At 42.7% G+C, this 27,705-nt stretch overlaps 1 protein-coding gene across 3 annotated transcripts in view; it reads left to right on the top strand.

Annotated features, from left to right (window-relative positions):
* Nucleotides 1–27,705, top strand: part of LOC123994172 (transcription factor COE1-A-like) — a 150,666-nt gene that overhangs the window by 1,456 nt on the left and 121,505 nt on the right. For all 3 annotated transcript variants that reach the window (XM_046296699.1, XM_046296700.1, XM_046296698.1), the window contains exons 2-6: nt 235–391; nt 1,165–1,228; nt 13,722–13,777; nt 14,715–14,788; nt 26,573–26,641. In XM_046296699.1, coding sequence (XP_046152655.1) covers nt 235–391; nt 1,165–1,228; nt 13,722–13,777; nt 14,715–14,788; nt 26,573–26,641 — 420 coding nt within the window. The remainder of the gene's footprint in view (nt 1–234; nt 392–1,164; nt 1,229–13,721; nt 13,778–14,714; nt 14,789–26,572; nt 26,642–27,705) is intronic.

Genomic DNA, 27,705 nt, shown 5'->3' on the forward strand with positions numbered 1-27,705 from the left:
CCCATAACTCTTTTCAGACATGTGCAAATGACCAAGTGGAATTATGACATTTCAGCCTGAATTTATTTTCAAAATTGTTGAAAAAGTAAAATGAAAGTCAAGATATATTGACATTTTCGGGGCCAGAATTTTAGTGTTTTACTATTTTACTTCGAATTGTTGAAATCATGTGTAATTCAGTGGCATCCATGTGAAAGTTGTGGTAATGTGTCTTGGTGCTGCTTGTATCCGCAGCGGAGTGGCTCTAGCCCGGGCACATTTCGAGAAACAACCACCCTCCAACCTTCGCAAGTCCAACTTCTTCCACTTCGTGCTGGCTCTGTACGACAGACAAGGGCAGCCGGTGGAGATAGAGAGAACCAGCTTCGTTGGATTTGTTGAAAAGGAAAAGGTGAGTTTTCACAAAATATTATGAAAGCCATAACCCTATCAGCAGCCTATATATATATTGATTTGACATCTGCAGCAGTTCCTTTACATGCACGAGGCTCATGAATATATTGCTTAATTTATTACTACAATTAAAAATACAAATGTTGTCTTACAATAATTTTAATAGATATATAATTTTAATATATATGGTTTTGAGTTGTTTTTATATTAGCTTGGACTACATGGAAGGAACCATCTGTTTTATTCGATACTTTTGTGTATTTATTATTCATATCTTTGACCCACAACCCGCCGCTTAAAGCCCCTGTCCGCGTCGATCATTTGCTCATATTCCAGCGTTCTAACGATAAATTGTATCATCATTAATTGCTATTGACAATATTACAGCACTAAACGTCTGTAATTGTCACCAGAAACTCTTTAGACATGCAATTTTCTTTCAGTAGGATATTGTTCCAGTATTAAAATCGAATATTTTTGGTTAAACACAAATGTAATTTATTAGTAGGGTATATACGCCAGCGTTCTGTTGCCTAACTAGTCCTATCACTTTTATATGGCTCTAAGGTACTGAATTCATTACCACGAGTTATATTTATCGTGAGACATATTTTGAAAATGATTTACATGTAGTTTTTTTTAAAGTTGTCATATCGCTTCTGATATTGATATCGAAATATATATTTGGTACATTTAAAGACAGCCTTTTGTAAATCTGTGTGTGTAGTGGGTTTTGTTCTTTGTGACCTGACTGAGTGTGTGTATTGGCAGGAAACGTCAGGGGAAAAGACCAACAATGGGATACAGTACAGGCTACTGCTCCTATACAGCAATGGTACGGTCAGCACACACACACACACAAACACACAGATTTATTACATACCAATCCCCCAGGGAATTCCAACGCAATAGAATTAATTTGAATTAAATATATGGGATAAAAAATTACACTAATTGCAAATGTGTTATTTACATACGAAAATAACATTGATTGTTATTATTATAAAAAAAATATTAACTTAATGTAAGCATTACTATTAGCCTATTAATATACACTACTGTTCAAAAGTTTGGGGTCACTTAGAAATGTCCTTGTTTTCCATGAAAACATACATGAAATGAGTTGCAAGATGAATAGGAAATATAGTCAAGACATTGACAAGGTTAGAAATAATCATTTTTAATTTAAATAATAATTGTGTCCTTCAAACTTTTCTTGGTCCTTCTGTAGCTCAGTTGGTAGAGCATGGCGCTTGTAACGCCAGGGTAGTGGGTTCGATCCCCGGGACCACCCATACGTAAAATGTATGCACACATGACTGTAAGTCGCTTTGGATAAAAGCGTCTGCTAAATGGCATATATTATTATATTATTATATTATTTCGATAAAAATAATCCTCAATTTGCAGCAATTACATCCTTGCAGACCTTTGGCATTCTAGTTGTCAATTTGTTGAGGTAATCTGAAGAGATTTCACCCCATGCTTCCTGAAGCACCTCCCACAAGTTGGATTGGTTTGATGGTCACTTCTTACGGTCAAGCTGCTCCCACAACAGCTCAATAGGGTTGAGATCTGGTGACTGTGCTGGCCATTCCATTACAGACAGAATACCAGCTGACTGCTTCTTCCCTAAATAGTTATTGCATAGTTTGGAGCTGTGCTTTAGGTCACTGTCCTGTCGTAGGAAGATATTGGCTCCAATTAAGCGCCGTCCACAGGGTATGGCACGGCGTTGCAAAATGAAGTGATAGCCTTCCTTCTTCAAGATCCCTTTTACCCTGAACAAATCTCTCACTTTACCGCCACCAAAGCAGCCCAGACCATCACATTGCTTCCACCACCTCTGTATGCCTATGTAGATATTCCATCAAAAATCAGCCGTGTCCAGCTACAATATTCATTTACAAAATTTACAATGTCTACACTGTATTTCTGATCAATTCGATGTTATTTTAATGGACAAAAACATGTTTTTCTTTCAAAACAAGGAGATTTCTAAGTCACCCCAAACTTTTGACGTTAGTGTATATCTTTTTTTTTTACATGAACTTTTTGTAGAGCCACAGACTTATGTGCTCGACAAAAAATGGGCAATCTTCTATACCTATTAACAATAACAAATTCAGAATATTGTATTTTAATTGAATCTGAAACCAAAATGACCATTAGGCCCATGAATACTAATAGCATACATACATACCGTACAGGCTAACTATCTTTGTATGTTTCTCTATGTATCTCTTTAACATCTCTCTTTACTGAATATCTCTCTCTCCTTACTGTATATCTCTCTCTCTTTACTGTATATCTCTCTTTACTGAATATCTCTCTCTACTGTATATCTCTCTCTTTACTGAATATCTCTCTCTCTTTACTGTATATCTCTCTCTCTTTACTGTATATCTCTCTCTCTTTACTGTATATCTCTCTCTTTTACTGTATATCTCTCTCTTTACTGTATATCTCTCTCTCTCGTTACTGTATATCTCTCTTTACTGAACATCTCTCTCTCTCTTTAGTGTATATCTCTCTCTCTTTACTGTATATCTCTCTTTACTGAATATCTCTCTCTCTCTGCTGTATATATCTCTCTTTACTGTATATCTCTCTCTTTACTGTATATATCTCTCTAAACTGTCATTCTCTCTCTCTTTACTGTATCCCTCTCTCTTTACTGTATCTCTCTCTAAACTGTCATTCTCTCTCTCTTTACTGTATCTCTCTCTCTTTACTGTATATCGCTCTTTACTGTATCTCTCTCTTTACTGTATATCTCTCTTTACTGTATATCTCTCTTTACTGTATATATATATATATATATGTCTTTACTGTATATATATATATCTTTACTGTATATCTCTCTCTACTGTATATATATCTCTTTACTGTATCTCTCTCTCTTCACTGTATCTCTCTCTCTTTACTGTATATCTCTCTTTACTGTATATCTCTCTTTACTGTATATATATATATGTCTTTACTGAATATATATCTCTTTACTGTATATCTCTCTCTACTGTATATATCTCTCTTTACTGTATATCTCTCGTTACTGTATATCTCTCGTTACTGTATATATCTCGCTTTACTGTATATATCTCTCTTTACTGTATATCTCTCGTTACTTTATATCTCTCTAAACTGTATATATCTCGCTTTACTGTATATATATCTCTTTACTGTATATCTCTCTCTACTGTATATATCTCTCTTTACTGTATATCTCTCTTTAATGTATATATATATTTTTACTGTATATATCTCTCTTTACTGTATATCTCTCTCTACTGTATATATCTCTCTTTACTTTATATCTCTCTTTACTGTATCTCTCTCTCTTTACTGTATATCTCTCTAAACTGTATATATCTCTCTTTACTTTATCTCTCTCTCTTTACTGTATCTCTCTCTAAACTGTCATTCTCTCTCTCTTTACTGTATCTCTCTCTCTTTACTGTATATCGCTCTTTACTGTATCTCTCTCTTTACTGTATATCTCTCTTTACTGTATATCTCTCTTTACTGTATATATATATATATATATGTCTTTACTGTATATATATATCTTTACTGTATATCTCTCTCTACTGTATATATCTCTCTTTACTGTATCTCTCTCTCTTCACTTTATCTCTCTCTCTCTTTACTGTATATTTCTCTTTACTGTATATCTCTCTTCACTGTATATATATATATATATATATATATATATATATATGTCTGTACTGAATATATATCTCTTTACTGTATATCTCTCTCTACTGTATATATCTCTCTTTACTGTATATCTCTCGTTACTTTATATCTCTCTAAACTGTATATATCTCTCTTTACTGTATATCTCTCTTTACTGTATATCTCTCTTTACTGTATATATATATATCTTTACTGTATATATTTCTCTTTACTGTATATCTCTCTCTACTGTATATATCTCTCGTTACTGTATATATCTCTCTTCAATGAATATCTATCTCTCTCTACTGTATATATCTCTCTTTACTGAATATCTCTCTCTACTGTATATATCTCTCTTTACTGTATATCTCTCTCTTTACTGTATCTCTCGCTCTCTCTTTACTCTATATATCTCTACTGTATATATCTCTCTTTACTGTATCTCTCTCTCTCTTTACTGTATATATCTCTCTAAACTGTCATTCTCTCTCTCTTTACTGTATCCCTCTCTCTTTACTGTATCTCTCTCTCTCTTTACTGTATATATCTCTCTAAACTGTCATTCTCTCTCTCTTTACTGTATCTCTCTCTCTTTACTGTATATACCTCTCTAAACTGTCATTCTCTCTCTCTTTACTGTATATATCTCTCTAAACTGTCATTCTCTCTCTCTTTACTGTATATATCTCTCTAAACTGTCATTCTCTCTCTCTTTACTGTATCTCTCTCTCTCTTTACTGTATATATCTCTCTAAACTGTCATTCTCTCTCTCTTTACTGTATCCCTCTCTCTTTGCTGTATCTCTCTCTCTTTACTATATATATCTCTCTACTGTATCTCTCTCTCTTTACTGTATATATCTCTCTACTGTATCCCTCTCTCTACTGTATCTCTCCCCTCTCTTTACTGTATCCCTCTCTCTCTACTGTATCTCTCTCTCTTTACTGTATCCCTCTCTCTCTACTGTATCTCTCTCTCTTTACTGTATCCCTCTCTCTTTACTGTATATATCTCTCTACTGTATCTCTCTCTCTCTTTACTGTATATATCTCTCTAAACTGTCATTCTCTCTCTCTTTACTGTATATATCTCTCTAAACTGTCATTCTCTCTCTCTTTACTGTATCCCTCTCTCTTTGCTGCTGTATCTCTCTCTTTACTGTATATATCTCTCTTGTACTGTATATATCTCTCTTTACTGTATCTCTCGCTCTCTCTTTACTCTATATATCTCTCTTTACTGTATATATCTCTCTAAACTGTCATGCTCTCTCTCTTTACTGTATCCCTCTCTCTTTACTGTATCCCTCTCTCTCTTTACTGTATCCCTCTCTCTCTTTACTGTATATATCTCTCTAAACTGTCATTCTCTCTCTCTTTACTGTATATATCTCTCTAAACTGTCATTCTCTCTCTCTCTTTACTGTATCCCTCTCTCTTTGCTGTATATATCTCTCTACTGTATCTCTCTCTCTCTCTACTGTATCTCTCTCTCTTTACTGTATCTCTCTCTCTTTACTGTATATATCTCTCTACTGTATCTCTCTCTCTTTACTGTATATATCTCTCTTTACTGTCATGCTCTCTCTCTTTACTGTATCCCTCTCTCTTTACTGTATCTCTCTCTCTTTTACTGTATATATCTCTCTAAACTGTCATTCTCTCTCTTTTACTGTATCCCTCTCTCTTTACTGTATCTCTCTCTCTCTGTTTACTGTATATATCTCTCTAAACTGTCATTCTCTCTACTGTATCTCTCTTTTACTGTATATATCTCTCTTTACTGTATATATCTGTCATTCTCTCTCTCTTTACTGTATCCCTCTCTCTTTACTGTATCTCTCTCTCTCTCTTTACTGTATATATCTCTCTAAACTGTCATTCTCTCTCTCTTTACTGTATCCCTCTCTCTTTACTGTATATATCTCTCTACTGTATCTCTCTCTCTCTTTACTGTATATATCTCTCTACTGTATATATCTCTCTTTACTGTATATATCTCTCTTTACTGTATATATCTCTCTAAACTGTCATTCTCTCTCTCTTTACTGTATCCCTCTCTCTTTACTGTATCTCTCTCTCTCTTTACTGTATATATCTCTCTAAACTGTCATTCTCTCTCTCTTTACTGTATCCCTCTCTCTTTACTGTATCTCTCTCTCTCTTTACTGTATATATCTCTCTAAACTGTCATTCTCTCTCTCTCTACTGTATCTCTCTCTTTACTGTATATATCTCTCTTTACTGTATATATCTCTCTAAACTGTCATTCTCTCTCTCCTTACTGTATCCCTCTCTCTTTACTGTATATATCTCTCTACTGTATCTCTCTCTCTCTTTACTGTATATATCTCTCTATTGTACCTCTCTCTCTTTACTGTAGTCACCCCAAACTTTTGACGTTAGTGTATATCTTTTTTTTTTACATGAACTTTTTGTAGAGCCACAGACTTATGTGCTCGACAAAAAAATGGGCAATCTTCTATACCTGAATATTGTATTTTAATTGAATCTGAAACTGACCATTAGGCCCATGAATACTAATATACATACATACTACAGGCTAACTATCTTTGTATCTCTCTTTACTGAATATCTCTCTCTCTTACTGTATATCTCTCTCTCTTTACTGTATATCTCTCTTTACTGAATATCTCTCTCTACTGTATATCTCTCTCTTTACTGAATATCTCTCTCTCTTTACTGTATATCTCTCTCTCTTTACTGTATATCTCTCTCTCTTTACTGTATATCTCTCTTTACTGAATATCTCTCTCTTTACTGTATATCTCTCTCTTTACTGTATATCTCTCTCTCTCGTTACTGTATATCTCTCTTTACTGAACATCTCTCTCTCTCTTAGTGTATATCTCTCTTTTTACTGTATATCTCTCTTTACTGAATATCTCTTCTCTCTCTGTATATATCTCTTTTACTGTATATCTCTCTCTTTACTGTATACTCTAAACTGTCATTCTCTCTCTTTTACTGTATCCCTCTCTCTTTACTGTATCTCTCTCTAAACTGTCATTCTCTCTCTCTTTACTGTATCTCTCTCTCTTTACTGTATATCTCTTTACTGTATCTCTCTCTTACTGTATATCTCTCTTTACTGTATATCTCTCTTTACTGTATATATATCTATAATGTCTTTACTGTCTTTCTCTATCTCTCTTACTGTATATATATCTCTTTACTGTATCTCTCTCTCTTCACTGTATCTCTCTCTCTTTACTGTATATCTCTCTTTACTCTCTTTTACTGTATATATATATATGTCTTTACTGAATATATATCTCTTTACTGTATATCTCTCTCTACTGTATATATCTGTATATCTCTCTTACTGTATATCTCTTGTTACTGTATATATCTCGCTTTACTGTATATATCTCTCTTTTACTGTATATCTCTCTCTTTATATCTCTCTAAACTGTATATATCTCGCTTTACTTATATCTCTTTACTGTATATCTCTCTCTACTGTATATATCTCTCTTTACTGTATATCTCTCTTTAATGTATATATATATTTTTACTGTATATATCTCTCTTTACTGTATATCTCTCTCTACTGTATATATCTCTCTTTACTTTATATCTCTCTTTACTGTATCTCTCTCTCTTTACTGTATATAAACTGTATATATCTCTTTACTTTATCTCTCTCTTTTACTGTATCTCTCTCTAAACTGTCATTCTCTCTCTTTTACTGTATCTCTCTCTTTTACTGTATATCTCTCTTTACTGTATCTCTCTTACTGTATATCTCTCTTTACTGTATATCTCTCTTTACTGTATATATATATATATATGTCTTTACTGTATATATATATCTTTACTGTATATCTCTCTCTCTACTGTATATATCTCTCTTTACTGTATCTCTCTCTCTTCACTTTATCTCTCTCTCTTTACTGTATATTTCTCTTTACTGTATATCTCTCTTCACTTATACTGTACTGATATATATCTCTTTACTCTCTCTTACTGTATATATCTCTCTTTACTGTATATCTCTCGTTACTTTATATCTCTCTAAACTGTATATATCTCTTTTACTGTATATCTCTCTTTACTGTATATCTCTTTTACTGTATATATATATATCTTTACTGTATATATTTCTCTTTACTGTATATCTCTCTCTACTGTATATATCTCTCGTTACTGTATATATCTCTCTTCAATGAATATCTATCTCTCTCTACTGTATATATCTCTCTTTACTGAATATCTCTCTCTACTGTATATATCTCTCTTTACTGTATATCTCTCTCTTTACTGTATCTCTCGCTCTCTCTTTACTCTATATATCTCTACTGTATATATCTCTCTTTACTGTATCTCTCTCTCTCTTTACTGTATATATCTCTCTAAACTGTCATTCTCTCTCTCTTTACTGTATCCCTCTCTCTTTACTGTATCTCTCTCTCTCTTTACTGTATATATCTCTCTAAACTGTCATTCTCTCTCTCTTTACTGTATCTCTCTCTCTTTACTGTATATACCTCTCTAAACTGTCATTCTCTCTCTCTTTACTGTATATATCTCTCTAAACTGTCATTCTCTCTCTCTTTACTGTATATATCTCTCTAAACTGTCATTCTCTCTCTCTTTACTGTATCTCTCTCTCTCTTTACTGTATATATCTCTCTAAACTGTCATTCTCTCTCTCTTTACTGTATCCCTCTCTCTTTGCTGTATCTCTCTCTCTTTACTATATATATCTCTCTACTGTATCTCTCTCTCTTTACTGTATATATCTCTCTACTGTATCCCTCTCTCTACTGTATCTCTCCCCTCTCTTTACTGTATCCCTCTCTCTCTACTGTATCTCTCTCTCTTTACTGTATCCCTCTCTCTCTACTGTATCTCTCTCTCTTTACTGTATCCCTCTCTCTTTACTGTATATATCTCTCTACTGTATCTCTCTCTCTCTTTACTGTATATATCTCTCTAAACTGTCATTCTCTCTCTCTTTACTGTATATATCTCTCTAAACTGTCATTCTCTCTCTCTTTACTGTATCCCTCTCTCTTTGCTGTATCTCTCTCTCTTTACTATATATATCTCTCTACTGTATCTCTCTCTCTTTACTGTATATATCTCTCTTTACTGTATCTCTCGCTCTCTCTTTACTCTATATATCTCTCTTTACTGTATATATCTCTCTAAACTGTCATGCTCTCTCTCTTTACTGTATCCCTCTCTCTTTACTGTATCCCTCTCTCTCTTTACTGTATCCCTCTCTCTCTTTACTGTATATATCTCTCTAAACTGTCATTCTCTCTCTCTTTACTGTATATATCTCTCTAAACTGTCATTCTCTCTCTCTCTTTACTGTATCCCTCTCTCTTTGCTGTATATATCTCTCTACTGTATCTCTCTCTCTCTCTACTGTATCTCTCTCTCTTTACTGTATCTCTCTCTCTTTACTGTATATATCTCTCTACTGTATCTCTCTCTCTTTACTGTATATATCTCTCTTTACTGTCATGCTCTCTCTCTTTACTGTATCCCTCTCTCTTTACTGTATCTCTCTCTCTCTTTACTGTATATATCTCTCTAAACTGTCATTCTCTCTCTCTTTACTGTATCCCTCTCTCTTTACTGTATCTCTCTCTCTCTGTTTACTGTATATATCTCTCTAAACTGTCATTCTCTCTCTCTCTACTGTATCTCTCTCTTTACTGTATATATCTCTCTTTACTGTATATATCTCTCTAAACTGTCATTCTCTCTCTCTTTACTGTATCCCTCTCTCTTTACTGTATCTCTCTCTCTCTCTTTACTGTATATATCTCTCTAAACTGTCATTCTCTCTCTCTTTACTGTATCCCTCTCTCTTTACTGTATATATCTCTCTACTGTATCTCTCTCTCTCTTTACTGTATATATCTCTCTACTGTATATATCTCTCTTTACTGTATATATCTCTCTTTACTGTATATATCTCTCTAAACTGTCATTCTCTCTCTCTTTACTGTATCCCTCTCTCTTTACTGTATCTCTCTCTCTCTTTACTGTATATATCTCTCTAAACTGTCATTCTCTCTCTCTTTACTGTATCCCTCTCTCTTTACTGTATCTCTCTCTCTCTTTACTGTATATATCTCTCTAAACTGTCATTCTCTCTCTCTCTACTGTATCTCTCTCTTTACTGTATATATCTCTCTTTACTGTATATATCTCTCTAAACTGTCATTCTCTCTCTCCTTACTGTATCCCTCTCTCTTTACTGTATATATCTCTCTACTGTATCTCTCTCTCTCTTTACTGTATATATCTCTCTACTGTACCTCTCTCTCTTTACTGTATCTCTCTCTCTTTACTGTATATATCTCTCTACTGTCCCTCTCTCTCTTTACTGTATATCTCTCTCTTTACTGTATATCTCTCTCTTTACTGTATATATCTCTGTAAACTGTCATTCTCTCTCTCTTTACTGTATCCCTCTCTCTTTGCTGTATATATCTCTCTACTGTATCTCTCTCTCTTTACTGTATCACTCTCTCTTTACTGTATATATCTCTCTACTGTATCTCTCTCTCTTTACTGTATATATCTCTCTTTACTGTATCTCTCGCTCTCTCTTTACTGTATATATCTCTCTTTACTGTATCTCTCTTTACTGTATATATCTCTCTTTACTGTATCTCTCACTCTCTCTTTACTCTATATATCTCTACTGTATATATCTCTCTTTACTGTATATATCTCTCTTTACTGTATCTCTCGCTCTCTCTTTACTCTATATATCTCTACTGTATATATCTCTCTTTACTGTATGTATCTCTCTTTACTGTATCTCTCGCTCTCTCTTTACTGTATATATCTCTCTTTACTGTATCTCTCTTTACTGTATATATCTCTCTTTACTGTATCTCTCACTCTCTCTTTACTCTATATATCTCTACTGTATATATCTCTCTTTACTGTATATATCTCTCTTTACTGTATCTCTCGCTCTCTCTTTACTCTATATATCTCTACTGTATATATCTCTCTTTACTGTATGTATCTCTCCACTGTATCTCTCTCTTTACTGTATACATCTCTCTTTACTGTATATATATATATCTCTTTACTGCATATATCTCTCTACTGTATCCCTCTCTCTTACTGTATATATGTCTCTTTACTGTATGTATCTATCTTTACTGTATCTCTCTCTCTTTACTGTGTATATCTCTCTTTACTGTATCTCTCTCTCTTTACTGTATATATCTCTCTTTACTGTATACATCTCTCTCTACTGTATATCTCTCTCTTTACTGTGTATATCTCTCTTTACTGTATACATCTCTCTCTACTGTATATATCTCTCTCTACTGTATCTCTCTCTTTACTGTATATACAGTGCCTTGTGAAAGTATTCGGCCCCCTTGAACTTTGCGACCTTTTGCCACATTTCACGCTTCAAACATAAAGATATAAAACTGTATTTTTTTGTGAAGAATCAACAACAAGTGGGACACAATCATGAAGTGGAACGACATTTATTGGATATTTCAAACTTTTTTAACAAATCAAAAACTGAAAAATTGGGCGTGCAAAATTATTCAGCCCCTTTACTTTCAGTGCAGCAAACTCTCTCCAGAAGTTCAGTGAGGATCTCTGAATGATCCAATGTTGACCTAAATGACTAATGATGATAAATACAATCCACCTGTGTGTAATCAAGTCTCCGTATAAATGCACCTGCACTGTGATAGTCTCAGAGGTCCGTTAAAAGCGCAGAGAGCATCATGAAGAACAAGGAACACACCGGGCAGGTCCGAGATACTGTTGTGAAGAAGTTTAAAGCCGGATTTGGATACAAAAAGATTTCCCAAGCTTTAAACATCCCAAGGAGCACTGTGCAAGCGATAATATTGAAATGGAAGGAGTATCAGACCACTGCAAATCTACCAAGACCTGGCCGTCCCTCTAAACTTTCAGCTCACACAAGGAGAGGACTGATCAGAGATGCAGCCAAGAGGCCCATGATCACTCTGGATGAACTGCAGAGATCTACAGCTGAGGTGGGAGACTCTGTCCATAAGACAACAATCAGTCATATATTTCACAAATCTGGCCTTTATGGAAGAGTGGCAAGAAGAAAGCCATTTCTTAAAGATATCCGTAACGGCTCTCTTCTATCTCCTCCTCTGACGAAGAGGTAGAACAAGGATCGGACCAAAATGCAACGTGATGATGATTCATGGTTTTTTAATGAAGGAACAACTATACATACAGAAACTACAAAAACAACTAAATGAAATAACGAAAACCGAAACAGCCCTATCTGGTGCAAACACAAAGACAGGAACAATCACCCACAAAACACTCACAGAATATGGCTGCCTAAATATGGTTCCCAATCAGAGACAACGATAATCACCTGACACTGATTGAGAACCGCCTCAGGCAGCCATAGACTACGTAGACACCCCACAAAACTCCTAAGACAAAAACACACCACAATAACCCATGTCACACCCTGGGCTGACCAAATAAATAAAGAAAACACAAAATACTAAGACCAAGGCGTGACAATATCCATAAAAGTGTTGTTTAAAGTTTGCCACAAGCCACCTGGGAGACACCAAACATGTGGAAGAAGGTGCTCTGGTCAGATGAAACCAAAATTGAACTTTTTGGCAACAATGCAAAACGTTATGTTTGGCGTAAAACAACACAGCTCATCACCCTGAACACACCATCCCCACTGTCAAACAGGGTGGTGGCAGCATCATGGTTTGGTCCTGCTTTTCTTCAGCAGGGACAGGGAAGATGGTTAAAATTGATGGGAAGATGGATGGAGCCAAATACAGGACCATTCTGGAAGAAAACCTGATGGAGTCTGCAAAAGACCTGAGACTGGGACGGAGATTTGTCTTCCAACAAGACAATGATCCAAAACATAAAGCAAAATCTACAATGGAATGGTTCAAAAATAAACATATCCAGGTGTTAGAATGGCCAAGTCAAAGTCCAGACCTGAATCCAATCGAGAATCTGTGGAAAGATCTGAAAACTGCTGTTCACAAATGTTCTCCATCCAGCCTCACTGAGCTCGAGCTGTTTTGCAAGGAGGAATGGGAAAAAATTTCAGTCTCTCGATGTGCAAAACTGATAGAGACATACCCCAAGCGACTTACAGCTGTAATCGCAGCAAAAGGTGGCACTACAAAGTATTAACTTAAGGGGGCTGAATAATTTTGCACGCCCAATTTTTCATTTTTTGATTTGTTAAAAAAGTTTGAAATATCCAATAAATGTCGTTCCACTTCATGATTGTGTCCCACTTGTTGTTGATTCTTCACAAAAAAATACAGTTTTATATCTTTATGTTTGAAGCCTGAAATGTAGAAAAGGTCGCAAAGTTCAAGGGGGCCGAATACTTTCGCAAGGCACTGTATCTCTCTACTGTATCTCTCTCTCTCTTTACTGCATATATCTCTCTACTGTATATCTTTCTCTGTACTGTATATATCTCTCTCTTTAGTGTATATCTCTCTCTTTACTGTATATATCTCTACTGTATATCTCTCTCTGTACTGTGTATATCTCTCTCTTTAGTGTATATCTCTCTCTTTACTGTATATATCTCTACTGTTTATCTCTCTCTGTACTGTATATATCTCTCTCTCTGTATGTAGGTATCAGGACAGAACAGGACTTTTACGTGCGCCTCATCGATTCCATGACCAAACAGGTACCATCTCTTTCATGAAAGGCAATGTGTGCGTGGGTACGTGTGTGTGTATGTATGTGTCTGTCTGTCTGTGTGTGACTCACAGGTCTGAGAGCATGTAGTGTGGTTGGCGAGAGGTGAAACTGGACTGAGGATGTTGGAAGAGGTGCTGGACGGGCCAGATGGTGCACTATACTACAGTCTGGCAGATCAACTGCTCACGCACACGCGCACACACACACACACACACACACACACACACACACACACACACACACACACACACACACACACACACACACACACACACACACACACACACACACACACACACACACACACACACACACACACACACACACACACACACACACACACACACACACATTATGTATCTCATGCTACCAGATGAAAACCACTTGGCAAACTCTATTTTACTAACAAACCATACCTCTCTCTGTCTCTCTCACTCTCTCTCTCGCTCTCTCTCTCACTCTCACTCTCACTCTCACTCTCACTCTCACTCTCTCAATTCAATTCAAAGGGCTTTATTGGCATAGGAAACATATGTTTACATTGCCAAAATAATTGAAATAGATAATAAACAAAAGTGAAATAAACAATAAAAAATGTACAGTAAACATTACACTCATAAAAGCTCCAAAGGAATAGAAACATTTCTAATGTCATATTATGTATATATACAGTGTTGTAACGATGTGCAAATAGTTAACGTACAAAACGGAAAATAAATAAACATAAATATTGGTTTTATTTAGAATGGTTTTTGTTCTTAACAAATCTTGCTGCTGTGATGGCATACTGTGGTATTTCAGACAATAGATATCGGAGTTCATTAAAATTGAATTCGGTTTTTTTTTTCTCTCTCTCTCTCTCTCTCTCTCTCTCTCTCTCTCTCTCTCTCTCTCTCTCTCTCTCTCTCTCTCTCTCTCTCCAGGCGATCACCTATGAGGGACAGGATAAGAACCCTGAAATGTGTCGGGTTTTAATGACTCATGAGATCATGTGCAGGTAAGATAGATAATGCGTGCTGAGAGAGAGAGGGAGACAGAAAGAAAAAGAGGGAATGGAAGAGAGAGAGGGAACGGAAGAGAGAGAGGGAACGGAAGAGAGAGAGGGAGACAGAAAGAAAAAGAGGGAACGGAAGAGAGAGAGGGAACGGAAGAGAGAGAGGGAACGGAAGAGAGAGAGGGAGACAGAAGAGAGAGAGGGAGACAGAAGAGAGAGAGGGAACGGAAGAGAGAGAGGGAACGGAAGAGAGAGAGGGAACGGAAGAGAGAGAGGGAGACAGAAGAGAGAGAGGGAGACAGAAAGAAAAAGAGGGAGCGGAAGAGAGAGAGGGAGACAGAAGAGAGAGAGGGAACGGAAGAGAGAGAGGGAACGGAAGAGAGAGAGGGAATGGAAGAGAGAGAGGGAACGGAAGAGAGAGAGGGAGACAGAAGAGAGAGAGGGAGACAGAAAGAAAAAGAGGGAACGGAAGAGAGAGAGGGAACGGAAGAGAGAGAGGGAGACGAAGAGAGAGAGGGAGACAGAAAGAAAGAGAGAGAGGGAGACAGAAGAGAGAGAGGAACAGAAAGAAAAGAGGGAACGGAAGAGAGAGAGGGAACGGAAGAGAGAGAGGGAACGGAAGAGAGAGAGGGAACGGAAGAGAGAGAGAGGAACGGGAAGAGAGAGAGGGAACGGAAGAGAGAGAGGAACGGAAGAGAGAAGAGAGAGAGAGACAGAAGAGAGAGAGGGAGACAGAAGAGAGAGAGGGAACGGAAGAGAGAGAGGGAACGGAAGAGAGAGAGGGAACGGAAGAGAGAGAGGGAACGGAAGAGAGAGAGGGAATGGAAGAGAGAGAGGGAACGGAAGAGAGAGAGGGAGACAGAAGAGAGAGAGGGAATGGAAGAGAGAGAGGGAACGGAAGAGAGAGAGGGAACAGAAAGAAAAAGAGGGAACGGAAGAGAGAGAGGGAATGGAAGAGAGAGAGGGAACGGAAGAGAGAGAGGGAGACAGAAGAGAGAGAGGGAGACAGAAGAGAGAGAGGGAACGGAAGAGAGAGAGGGAGACAGAAAGAAAAAGAAACGGAAGAGAGAGAGGGAACGGAAGAGAGAGAGGGAATGGAAGAGAGAGAGGGAACGGAAGAGAGAGAGGGAGACAGAAGAGAGAGAGGGAACGGAAGAGAGAGAGGGAACGGAAGAGAGAGAGGGAACGGAAGAGAGAGAGGGAACGGAAGAGAGAGAGGGAACGGAAGAGAGAGAGGGAACGGAAGAGAGAGAGAGGAGAGAGAGGAAGAAGAGAGAGAGGAACGGAAGAGAGAGAGGGAACGGAAGAGAGAGAGGAACGGAAGAGAGAGAGGGAACGAAGAGAAGAGAGAGAGAGAGAACGGAAGAGAGAGAGGGAACGGAAGAGAGAGAGGGAACGGAAGAGAGAGAGGGAACGGAAGAGAGAGAGGGAACGGAAGAGAGAGAGGGAACGGAAGAGAGAGAGGGAACGGAAGAGAGAGAGGGAACTGAAGAGAGAGAGGGAGACAGAAGAGAAGAGGGAACGGAAGAGAGAGAGGGAACGGAAGAGAGAGAGGGAGACAGAAGAGAGAGAGGGAACGGAAGAGAGAGAGGGAGACAGAAGAGAGAGAGGGAACGGAAGAGAGAGAGGGAACGGAAGAGAGAGAGGGAGACAGAAGAGAGAGAGGGAACGGAAGAGAGAGAGGGAACAGAAGAGAGAGAGGGAACGGAAGAGAGAGAGGGAACAGAAGAGAGGGAACGGAAGAGAGAGAGAGAGAGAGAGGGGAACGGAAGAGAGAGAGGGAGACAGAAGAGAGAGAGGGAGGAAGAGAGAGAGGAACGGAAGAGAGAGAGGAACGAAGAAAGAGGGAACGGAAGAGAGAGAGGGAACGGAAGAGAGAGAGGGAGACAGAAGAGAGAGAGGGAACGGAAGAGAGAGAGGGAGACAGAAGAGAGAGAGGGAACGGAAGAGAGAGAGGGATTATGCAAACATAAATGATCTGTGTGTGTGTCTCCCCCAGGTACAGTCAGTCTGCAAGAAAAAGCGTACCCAGAATGCAACACTCCCCAGGTCCAGTGGGACCACAACATGACCCAGTTCTGAGAGAGAGAGAGAGAAAGAGAGAAAGAGAGAGAGATAAATAGGGGGGGAGAGAGGGAAAAGGAAGAGAGGGGGAGAGGAGGTCAAGAGATTGAGATATAGGGAGGGAAAGGGGGAGAGAGAGAGGTAGAGAGAGAGGGGGCAGAGAGAGTGGGGGCAGAGAGAGGGGGGCAGAGAGAAAGGTAAGAAAGAAGGGAGGGGGAACAGGAGGGAGGTGGGGAGACAGGGAGAGGGGGGAAGAGAGAAAGGTAAGAAGGGAGGGAGGGGGAACAGGAGGGAGGTGGTAAGAGAGACAGGGAGAGGGGGGCAGAGAGAAAGGGGAAGAAGGGAGGGAGGGGGAACAGGAGGGAGGTGGTAAGAGAGACAGGGAGAGAGGGGGGAACAGAGAGAAAGGTAAGAAGGGAGGGAGGGGGAACAGGAGGGAGGTGGTAAGAGAGACAGGGAGAGGGGGGCAGAGAGAAAGGTAAGAAGGGAGGGAGGGGGAACAGGAGGGGGAGGTGGGGAGACAGGGAGAGGGGGCAGAGAGAAAGGTAAGAAAGGAGGTGGTAAGAGAGACAGGAGAGGGGGCAGAGAGAAAGGTAAGAAAGGAGGTGGTAAGAGAGACAGGGAGAGGGGGCAGAGGGAAAGGTAAGAAGGGAGGGAGGGGAAACAGGAGGGAGGTGGTAAGAGAGACAGGGAGAGGGGGCAGAGAGAAAGGTAAGAAAGGAGGTGGTAAGAGAGACAGGGAGAGGGGGGGAGAGAAAAGGTAAGAAAGGAGGTGGTAAGAGAGACAGGGAGAGGGGGGCAGAGAGAAAGGTAAGAAAGGAGGTGGTAAGAGAGACAGGGGGAGGGGGGCAGAGAGAAGGTAAGAAAGGAGGTGGTAAGAGAGACAGGGAGAGGGGGGCAGAGAGAAAGGTAAGAAAGGAGGTGGTAAGAGAGACAGGGAGAGGGGGCAGAGAGAAAGGTAAGAAAGGAGGTGGTAAGAGAGACAGGGAGAGGGGGCAGAGAGAAAGGTAAGAAAGGAGGTGGTAAGAGAGACAGGGAGAGGGGGGGAGAGAGAAAGGTAAGAAAGGAGGTGGTAAGAGAGACAGGGAGAGGGGGGCAGAGAGAAAGGTAAGAAAGGAGGTGGTAAGAGAGACAGGGAGAGGGGGGGGGCAGAGAGAAAGGTAAGAAAGGAGGGGGAGGTGGTAAGAGAGACAGGGAGAGGGGGCAGAGAGAAAGGTAAGAAAGGAGGTGGTAAGAGAGACAGGGAGAGGGGGGCAGAGAGAAAGGTAAGAAAGGAGGTGGTAAGAGAGACAGGGAGAGGGGGGCAGAGAGAAAGGTAAAATGGGAGGGAGGGGGAACAGGAGGGAGGTGGTAAGAGAGACAGGGAGAGGGGGGCAGAGAGAAAGGTAAGAAAGGAGGTGGTAAGAGAGACAGGGAGAGGGGGGCAGAGAGAAAGGTAAGAAAGGAGGTGGTAAGAGAGACAGGGAGAGGGGGGCAGAGAGAAAGGTAAAATGGGAGGGAGGGGGAACAGGAGGGAGGTGGTAAGAGAGACAGGGAGAGGGGGGCAGAGAGAAAGGTAAGAAAGGAGGGAGGTGGTAAGAGAGACAGGGAGAGGGGGCAGAGAGAAAGGTAAGAAAGGAGGTGGTAAGAGAGACAGGGAGAGGGGGCAGAGAGAAAGGTAAAATGGGAGGGAGGGGGAACAGGAGGGAGGTGGTAAGAGAGACAGGGAGAGGGGGGCAGAGAAAAAGGTAAGAAAGGAGGGAGGTGGTAAGAGAGACAGGGAGAGGGGGGCAGAGAGAAAGGTAAGAAAGGAGGGAGGTGGTAAGAGAGACAGGGAGAGGGGGCAGAGAGAAAGGTAAAATGGGAGGGAGGGGGAACAGGAGGGAGGTGGTAAGAGAGACAGGGAGAGGGGGGCAGAGAGAAAGGTAAGAAAGGAGGGAGGTGGTAAGAGAGACAGGGAGAGGGGGGCAGAGAGAAAGGTAAGAAAGGAGGGAGGTGGTAAGAGAGACAGGGAGAGGGGGCAGAGAGAAAGGTAAGAAAGGAGGTGGTAAGAGAGACAGGGAGAGGGGGCAGAGAGAAAAGGTAAGAAAGGAGGTGGTAAGAGAGACAGGGAGAGGGGGGCAGAGAGAAAGGTAAGAAAGGAGGGAGGTGGTAAGAGAGACAGGGAGAGGGGGCAGAGAGAAAGGTAAGAAAGGAGGGAGGTGGTAAGAGAGACAGGGAGAGGGGGCAGAGAGAAAGGTAAAATGGGAGGGAGGGGGAACAGGAGGGAGGTGGTAAGAGAGACAGGGAGAGGGGGGGCAGAGAGAAAGGTAAGAAAGGAGGGAGGTGGTAAGAGAGACAGGGAGAGGGGGGCAGAGAGAAAGGTAAGAAAGGAGGGAGGTGGTAAGAGAGACAGGGAGAGGGGGCAGAGAGAAAGGTAAGAAAGGAGGTGGTAAGAGAGACAGGGAGAGGGGGGCAGAGAGAAAGGTAAGAAAGGAGGTGGTAAGAGAGACAGGGAGAGGGGGGCAGAGAGAAAGGTAAAATGGGAGGGAGGGGGAACAGGAGGGAGGTGGTAAGAGAGACAGGGAGAGGGGGGCAGAGAGAAAGGTAAGAAGGGAGGGAGGGGGAACAGGAGGGAGGTGGTAAGAGAGACAGGGAGAGGGGGGGGCAGAGAGAAAGGTAAGAAAGGAGGTGGTAAGAGAGACAGGGAGAGGGGGGCAGAGAGAAAGGTAAAATGGGAGGGAGGGGGAACAGGAGGGAGGTGGTAAGAGAGACAGGGAGAGGGGGGCAGAGAGAAAGGTAAGAAAGGAGGTGGTAAGAGAGACAGGGAGAGGGGGGCAGAGAGAAAGGTAAGAAAGGAGGTGGTAAGAGAGACAGGGAGAGGGGGGCAGAGAGAAAGGTAAAATGGGAGGGAGGGGGAACAGGAGGGAGGTGGTAAGAGAGACAGGGAGAGGGGGGCAGAGAGAAAGGTAAGAAAGGAGGTGGTAAGAGAGACAGGGAGAGGGGGGCAGAGAGAAAGGTAAGAAAGGAGGTGGTAAGAGAGACAGGGAGAGGGGGGGCAGAGAGAAAGGTAAAATGGGAGGGAGGGGGAACAGGAGGGAGGTAGAAAGAGAGACAGGGAGGACTAAGATGTCTGGTTTTCTAATGATGTCAGAATAGAGACATGGTGCTAACTGAGAATAGAGCACCAGAGGCTTCAGAGAGTTGTGAACCTGAAGCTGTCTCTGTCCAAGCATCTTACATTACATTACATTACATTTAAGTCATTTAGCAGACGCTCTTATCCAGAGCGACTTACAAATTGGTGCATTCACCTTATGACATCCAGTGGAACAGTCACTTTACAATAGTGCATCTAAATCTTAAAGGGGGGGTGAGAAGGATTACTTATCCTATCCTAGGTATTCCTTAAAGAGGTGGGGTTTCAGGTGTCTCCGGAAGGTGGTGATTGACTCCGCTGTCCTGGCGTCGTGAGGGAGTTTGTTCCACCATTGGGGGGCCAGAGCAGCGAACAGTTTTGACTGGGCTGAGCGGGAACTGTACTTCCTCAGTGGTAGGGAGGCGAGCAGGCCAGAGGTGGATGAACGCAGTGCCCTTGTTTGGGTGTAGGGCCTGATCAGAGCCTGGAGGTACTGAGGTGCCGTTCCTCTCACAGCTCCGTAGGCAAGCACCATGGTCTTGTAGCGGATGCGAGCTTCAACTGGAAGCCAGTGGAGAGAGCGGAGGAGCGGGGTGACGTGAGAGAACTTGGGAAGGTTGAACACCAGACGGGCTGCGGCGTTCTGGATGAGTTGTAGGGGTTTAATGGCACAGGCAGGGAGCCCAGCCAACAGCGAGTTGCAGTAATCCAGACGGGAGATGACAAATGCCTGGATTAGGACCTGCGCCGCTTCCTGTGTGAGGCAGGGTCGTACTCTGCGGATGTTGTAGAGCATGAACCTACAGGAACGGGCCACCGCCTTGATGTTAGTTGAGAACGACAGGGTGTTGTCCAGGATCACGCCAAGGTTCTTAGCGCTCTGGGAGGAGGACACAATGGAGTTGTCAACCGTGATGGCGAGATCATGGAACGGGCAGTCCTTCCCCGGGAGGAAGAGCAGCTCCGTCTTGCCGAGGTTCAGCTTGAGGTGGTGATCCGTCATCCACACTGATATGTCTGCCAGACATGCAGAGATGCGATTCGCCACCTGGTCATTAGAAGGGGGAAAGGAGAAGAATAATTGTGTGTCGTCAGCATAGCAATGATAGGAGAGACCATGTGAGGTTATGACAGAACCAAGTGACTTGGTGTATAGCGAGAATAGGAGAGGGCCTAGAACAGAGCCCTGGGGGACACCAGTGGTGAGAGCGCGTGGTGAGGAGACAGATTCTCGCCACGCCACCTGGTAGGAGCGACCTGTCAGGTAGGACGCAATCCAAGCGTGGGCCGCGCCGGAGATGCCCAACTCGGAGAGGGTGGAGAGGAGGATCTGATGGTTCACAGTATCGAAGGCAGCCGATAGGTCTAGAAGGATGAGAGCAGAGGAGAGAGAGTTAGCTTTAGCAGTGCGGAGCGCCTCCGTGATACAGAGAAGAGCAGTCTCAGTTGAATGACTAATCTTGAAACCTGACTGATTTGGATCAAGAAGATCATTCAGAGAGAGATAGCGGGAGAGCTGGCCAAGGACGGCACGTTCAAGAGTTTTGGAGAGAAAAGAAAGAAGGGATACTGGTCTGTAGTTGTTGACATCGGAGGGATCGAGTGTAGGTTTTTTCAGAAGGGGTGCAATTCTCGCTCTCTTGAAGACGGAAGGGACGTAGCCAGCGGTCAGGGATGAGTTGATGAGCGAGGTGAGGTAAGGGAGAAGGTCTCCGGAAATGGTCTGGAGAAGAGAGGAGGGGATAGGGTCAAGCGGGCAGGTTGTTGGGCGGCCGGCCGTCACAAGACGCGAGATTTCATCTGGAGAGAGAGGGAGAAAGAGGTCAGAGCACAGGGTAGGGCAGTGTGAGCAGAACCAGCGGTGTCGTTTGACTTAGCAAACGAGGATCGGATGTCGTCGACCTTCTTTTCAAAATGGTTGACGAAGTCATCTGCAGAGAGGGAGGAGGGGGGGAGGGGGGAGGAGGATTCAGGAGGGAGGAGAAGGTGGCAAAGAGCTTCCTAGGGTTAGAGGCAGATGCTTGGAATTTAGAGTGGTAGAAGGTGGCTTTAGCAGCAGAGACAGAGGAGGAAAATGTAGAGAGGAGGGAGTGAAAGGATGCCAGGTCCGCAGGGAGGCGAGTTTTCCTCCATTTCTGCTCGGCTGCCCGGAGCCCTGCATCTCCTAATATCAATCAGTATATATATATATAATCAGTCACCTCACCTTACTTACTGATACCTTGTTGATTTCATTGATTGATTGATAATTTAGGCACAGTTTTGATTGAACACACACATCTTCTACCTCTCTCTCTCCCTATCTCTCACTCTCTGTCTCCCTATCTCTCACTCTCTCTCTCCCTATCTCTCACTCTCTCTCTCCCTATCTCTCACTCTCTGTCTCCCAATCGCTCTCTCCATTCTCTCTCCCTATCTCTCACTCTCTGTCTCCCAATCGCTCTCTCCATTCTCTCTCCCTATCTCTCACTCTCTCTCCCTATCTCTCACTCTCTCTCTCCCTATCTCACTCTCTGTCTCCCAATCGCTCTCTCCCCATCTCTCAATCAATCGCTCTCTCCGTTCTCTCTCCCTATCTCTCACTCTCTGTCTCCCTATCTCTCACTCTCTGTCTCCCTATCTCTCACTCTCTCTCTCCCTATCTCTCTCTCACTCTCTCCGTTCTCTATCCCTCTCAATCTCTCACCCCTCTTCATGTGTCTCACTCTCTGTCTCCCAATCGCTCTCTCCCCATCTCTCAATCAATCACTCTCTCCGTTCTCTCTCCATCTCAATCTCTCACCCCTCTTCATGTGTCTCACTCTCTGTCTCCCAATCGCTCTCTCCCCATCTCTCAATCAATCACTCTCTCCCCATCTCTCAATCAATCGCTCTCTACGTTCTTTCTCCCTCTCAATCTCTCACCCCTCTTCATGTGTCTCACTCTCTATCTCCCAATCGCTCTCTCCCCATCTCTCAATCAATCGCTCTCTCCCCATCTCTCAATCAATCGCTCTCTCCCCATCTCTCAATCAATCGCTCTCTCCCCATCTCTCAATCAATCGCTCTCTCCCTATCTCTCAATCAATCGCTCTCTCTGTTCTCTCAATCAATCGATCTCTCCCCATCTCTCAATCAATCGATCTCTCCCCATCTCTCAATCAATCACTCTCTCCCCATCTCTCAATCAATCGCTCTCTCTGTTCTCTCAATCAATCGATCTCTCCCCATGTCTCAATCAATCGCTCTCTCCCCATCTCTCAATCAATCACTCTCTCCCCATCTCTCAATCAATCACTCTCTCTGTTCTCTCTCCCTCTCAATCTCTCACCCCTCTTCCTGTGTCTCACTCTTTCAATTCAATTCAATTCAAGGGGCTTAATTTGCATGGGAAACGTGTTAACATGTAGGTAATATACAAAAGTGAAATAAACAATACAATTGAACAGTAAACATTACAGTAAACATTACACATACTGAAGTTCCAGAACAATAAAGACATTACAAATGTCATATTACGTATATATACGGTGTTGTAACAATGTACAAATGGTTAAGGGTACACAAGGGAAAATAAATAAGCATAAATATGAGTTGTATTACAATGGTGTTTGTTCTTCACTGGTTGCCCTTTTCTTGTGGTAACAGGTCACAAATCTTGCTGCTGTGATGGCAGACTGTGGAATTTCACCCAGTAGAAATGGGAGTTTATCAAAATTGGTTAGGTCCTTCTGTAGCTCAATTGGTAGAGCATGGCGCTTGTAACGCCAGGGTAGTGGGTTCGATTCCCGGGACCACCCATACGTAGAATGTATGCACACATGACTGTAAGTTGCTTTGGATAAAAGCGTCTGTTAAATGGCATATATATATATTTTTTTTTTTTCAAATTCTTTGCGGATCTGTGTAATCTGAGGTAAATATGTGTCTCTAATATGGTCATACATTGGACAGGAGGTTAGGAAGTGCAGCTCAGTTTCCACCTCATTTAGTGAGCAGTGTGCACATAGCCTGTCTTCTCTTGAGAGCCATGTCTGCCTACGGCGGCCTTTCTCAATAGCAAGGCTATGCTCACTGAGTCTGTACATAGTCAAAGCTTTCCTTAAGTTTGGGTCAGTCACAGTGGTCAGGTATTCTGCCACTGTGTAGTCTCTGTTTAGGGTCAAATAGAATTCTAGTTTGCTCTGTTTTTTGTTAACTCTTTCCAGTGTGCCAAGTAATTATCTTTTTGTTTTCTCATGATTTGATTGGGTCAAATTGTGTTGCTCTCCTGGGGCTCTGTGGGGTGTGTTTGTGTTTGTGAACAGAGCCCCAGGACCAGCTTGCTTAGGGGACTCTTCTCCAGGTTCATCTCTCTGTAGGTGATGGTTTCTGATTCGTTTCCTTTTAGGTGGTTGTAGAATTGAACAGCTCTTTTCTGTATTTTGATAATTAGTGGGTATCGGACTAATTCTGCTCTGCATTATTTGGTGTTCTACGTTGTACACGGATGATATTTTTGCAGAAATCTGCTTGCAGACTCACAAGTTGGTGTTTGTCCCATTTTGTGAATTCTTGGTTGGTGAACGGACCCCAGACCTCACAACCATAAATGGCAATGGTGTTCTATAACTGATTCAAGTATTTCTTTGACAGATCCTAATTGGTATGTCGAATTTTAGGTTCCTTTTGATGGCATAGAAGGCCCTTATTGCCTTGTCTTTCAGCTCGTTCACAGCTTTGTGGAAGTTACTTGTGGTGCTGATGTTTAGGCCGAGGTCTGTGTAGTTTTGTTGTGCTCTAGGGCAGCGGTGTCTAGGTGGAATTTGTATTTGTGGTCCTGGCGACTGGACTATGGGGGACTGTCACCTCCAGGTAGGTGTTTGTCTCCCTGTGTGCTGAGGGTGTCAGGTTCTTGTCCAGTTCTGGCATTTAGTGAATTAGGACTGCTCTATACCAAATTAGCATACCCCCCGAGTCCCTTCCCAGTTCTCTGTGACCTAGGGGGCGACCAGTGGGTCCATCTCCTCTATACCATTTTTCTTGTAGGATGACAATGTCTGTATTTCTGATTTCTTTGGTGAAGTCCAGGTTCCTGGTCTTTAGACCAAAGGCAGATGACCTTGGGACCTGGATTTTCCGGGATGAGATAGTGAAGGCTTTGTGTTCCATAAAGTGTCCAATGTTATTCGTCTCACTCTCTCTCCCCTCTCCCTCTCTTTCACTCTCTCGCCCCTCTTCTTATCTCTCTCCCTCTCTCTCACTCTCTCTCCCCTCTCCCTCTCTTTCACTCTCTCTCCCCTCTCCCTCTCTTTCACTCTCTCTCCCCTCTCCCTCTCTTTCACTCTCTCTCCCCTCTCCCTCTCTTTCACTCTCTCTCCCCTCTCCCTCTCTTTCACTCTCTCGCCCCTCTCCCTCTCTTTCACTCTCTCTCCCCTCTCCCTCTCGTTCACTCTCTCTCCCCTCTCCCTCTCTTTCACTCTCTCGCCCCTCTCCCTCTCTCTTTCACTCTCTCTCCCCTCTCCCTCTCTTTCACTCTCTCTCCCTCTCCCTCTCTTTCACTATCTCGCCTCTCTCCCTCTCTCTCTCTCTCTCTCCCCTCTCCTCTCTCTCTCTCTCTCTCTCTCTCTCTCCCTCTCCCTCTCTTTCCTCTCTTTCCTCTCTCTCTCTCTCCCTCTCCCTCTCTTTCACTCTCTCGCCCCTCTTCTTATCTCTCTCCCTCTCTCTCACTCTCTCTCCCCTCTCCATCTCTTTCACTCTCTCTCCCCTCTCCCTCTCTTTCACTCTCTCTCCCCTCTCCCTCTCTCTCACTCTCTCTCCCCTCTCCCTCTCTTTCACTCTCTCTCCCCTCTCCCTCTCTTTCACTCTCTCGCCCCTCTCCCTCTCTTTCACTCTCTCGCCCCTCTCCCTCTCTTTCACTCTCTCTCCCCTCTCCCTCTCTTTCACTCTCTCTCCCCTCTCCCTCTCTTTCACTCTCTCGCCCCTCTCCCTCTCTCTCACTCTCTCTCCCCCCTCTCCCTCTCTTTCACTCTCTCTCCCCTCTCCCTCTCTTTCACTCTCTCTCCCCTCTCCCTCTCTTTCACTCTCTCTCCCCTCTCCCTCTCTTTCACTCTCTCTCCCCTCTCTTTCCTCTCTTTCTCCCCCCTCTCCCTCTCTTTCACTCTCTCGCCCCTCTCCCTCTCTTTCACTCTCTCGCCCCTCTCCCTCTCTTTCACTCTCTCTCCCCCTCTCCCTCTCTTTCACTCTCTCTCCCCTCTCCCTCTCTTTCACTCTCTCTCCCCTCTCCCTCTCTTTCACTCTCTCGCCCCTCTCCCTCTCTTTCACTCTCTCTCCCCTCTCCCTCTCTTTCACTCTCTCGCCCCTCTCCCTCTCTTTCACTCACTCGCCCCTCTCCCTCTCTTTCACTCTCTCTCCCCTCTCCCTCTCTTTCACTCTCTCTCCCCTCTCCCCCCCTTCACTCTCTCTCCCCTCTCCCTCTCTTTCACTCTCTCGCCCCTCTTCTTATCTCTCTCCTCTCTCTCTCACTCTCGCTCTCTGTCTATCTATCTCGGTCTATGTTTATTTCTCTCCATCTCTCTTTCACCTCTCTCTTCCTATCTCTCTCTCTCTCCCTATCTCTCTCTCTCCCTCTTTCTCTCTCTCTCCCTCTTTCTCTCTCTCCCTCTCAGTCGGTGTTGTGATAAGAAAAGTTGTGGCAACAGAAACGAGACACCCTCTGACCCCGTCATCATTGACAGGTAAGCAGGCTCCCCCTCTCACCTGTCCCAGTTGTCATGGTGATGTACTTGTGTATAACACTGTGCAGCAGTGTACAGAGGAGGAAGGTATGCCAGGGTGTGAGAGTGTGTGGGTGTGTGATGAGCATTGAGCAGCTCAGGGTTGCTTCTGTCAAGTCTTGGTTGTTATGTTGAGTTGTCTCAGTGAAACAACCTGAACCTCATACAGTACCTGTATCAGCCCTCCTAACAATCCCATACAGTACCTGTATCAGCCCTCCTAACAATCCCATACAGTACCTGTATCAGCCCTCCTAACAATCCCATACAGTACCTGTATCAGCCCTCCTAACAATCCCATACAGTACCTGTATCAGCCCTCCTAACAATCCCATACAGTACCTGTATCAGCCCTCCTAACAATCCCATACAGTACCTGTATCAGTCTTCCTAACAATCCCATACAGTACCTGTATCAGTCTTCCTAACAATCCCATACAGTACCTGTATCAGCCCTCCTAACAATCCCATACAGTACCTGTATCAGTCTTCCTAACAATCCCATACAGTACCTGTATCAGCCCTCCTAACAATCCCATACAGTACCTGTATCAGCCCTCCTAACAATCCCATACAGTACCTGTATCAGCCCTCCTAACAATCCCATACAGTACCTGTATCAGTCTTCCTAACAATCCCATACAGTACCTGTATCAGCCCTCCTAACAATCCCATACAGTACCTGTATCAGCCCTCCTAACAATCCCATACAGTACCTGTATCAGTCTTCCTAACAATCCCATACAGTACCTGTATCAGCCCTCCTAACAATCCCATACAGTACCTGTATCAGCCCTCCTAACAATCCCATACAGTACCTGTATCAGTCTTCCTAACAATCCCATACAGTACCTGTATCAGCCCTCCTAACAATCCCATACAGTACCTGTATCAGCCCTCCTAACAATCCCATACAGTACCTGTAACAGTCTTCCTAACAATCCCATACAGTACCTGTATCAGCCCTCCTAACAATCCCATACAGTACCTGTATCAGCCCTCCTAATAATCCCATACAGTACCTG

Source organism: Oncorhynchus gorbuscha, linkage group LG13 (genome assembly GCF_021184085.1).
Source record: "Oncorhynchus gorbuscha isolate QuinsamMale2020 ecotype Even-year linkage group LG13, OgorEven_v1.0, whole genome shotgun sequence".
Lineage (NCBI taxonomy): Eukaryota > Metazoa > Chordata > Actinopteri > Salmoniformes > Salmonidae > Oncorhynchus > Oncorhynchus gorbuscha.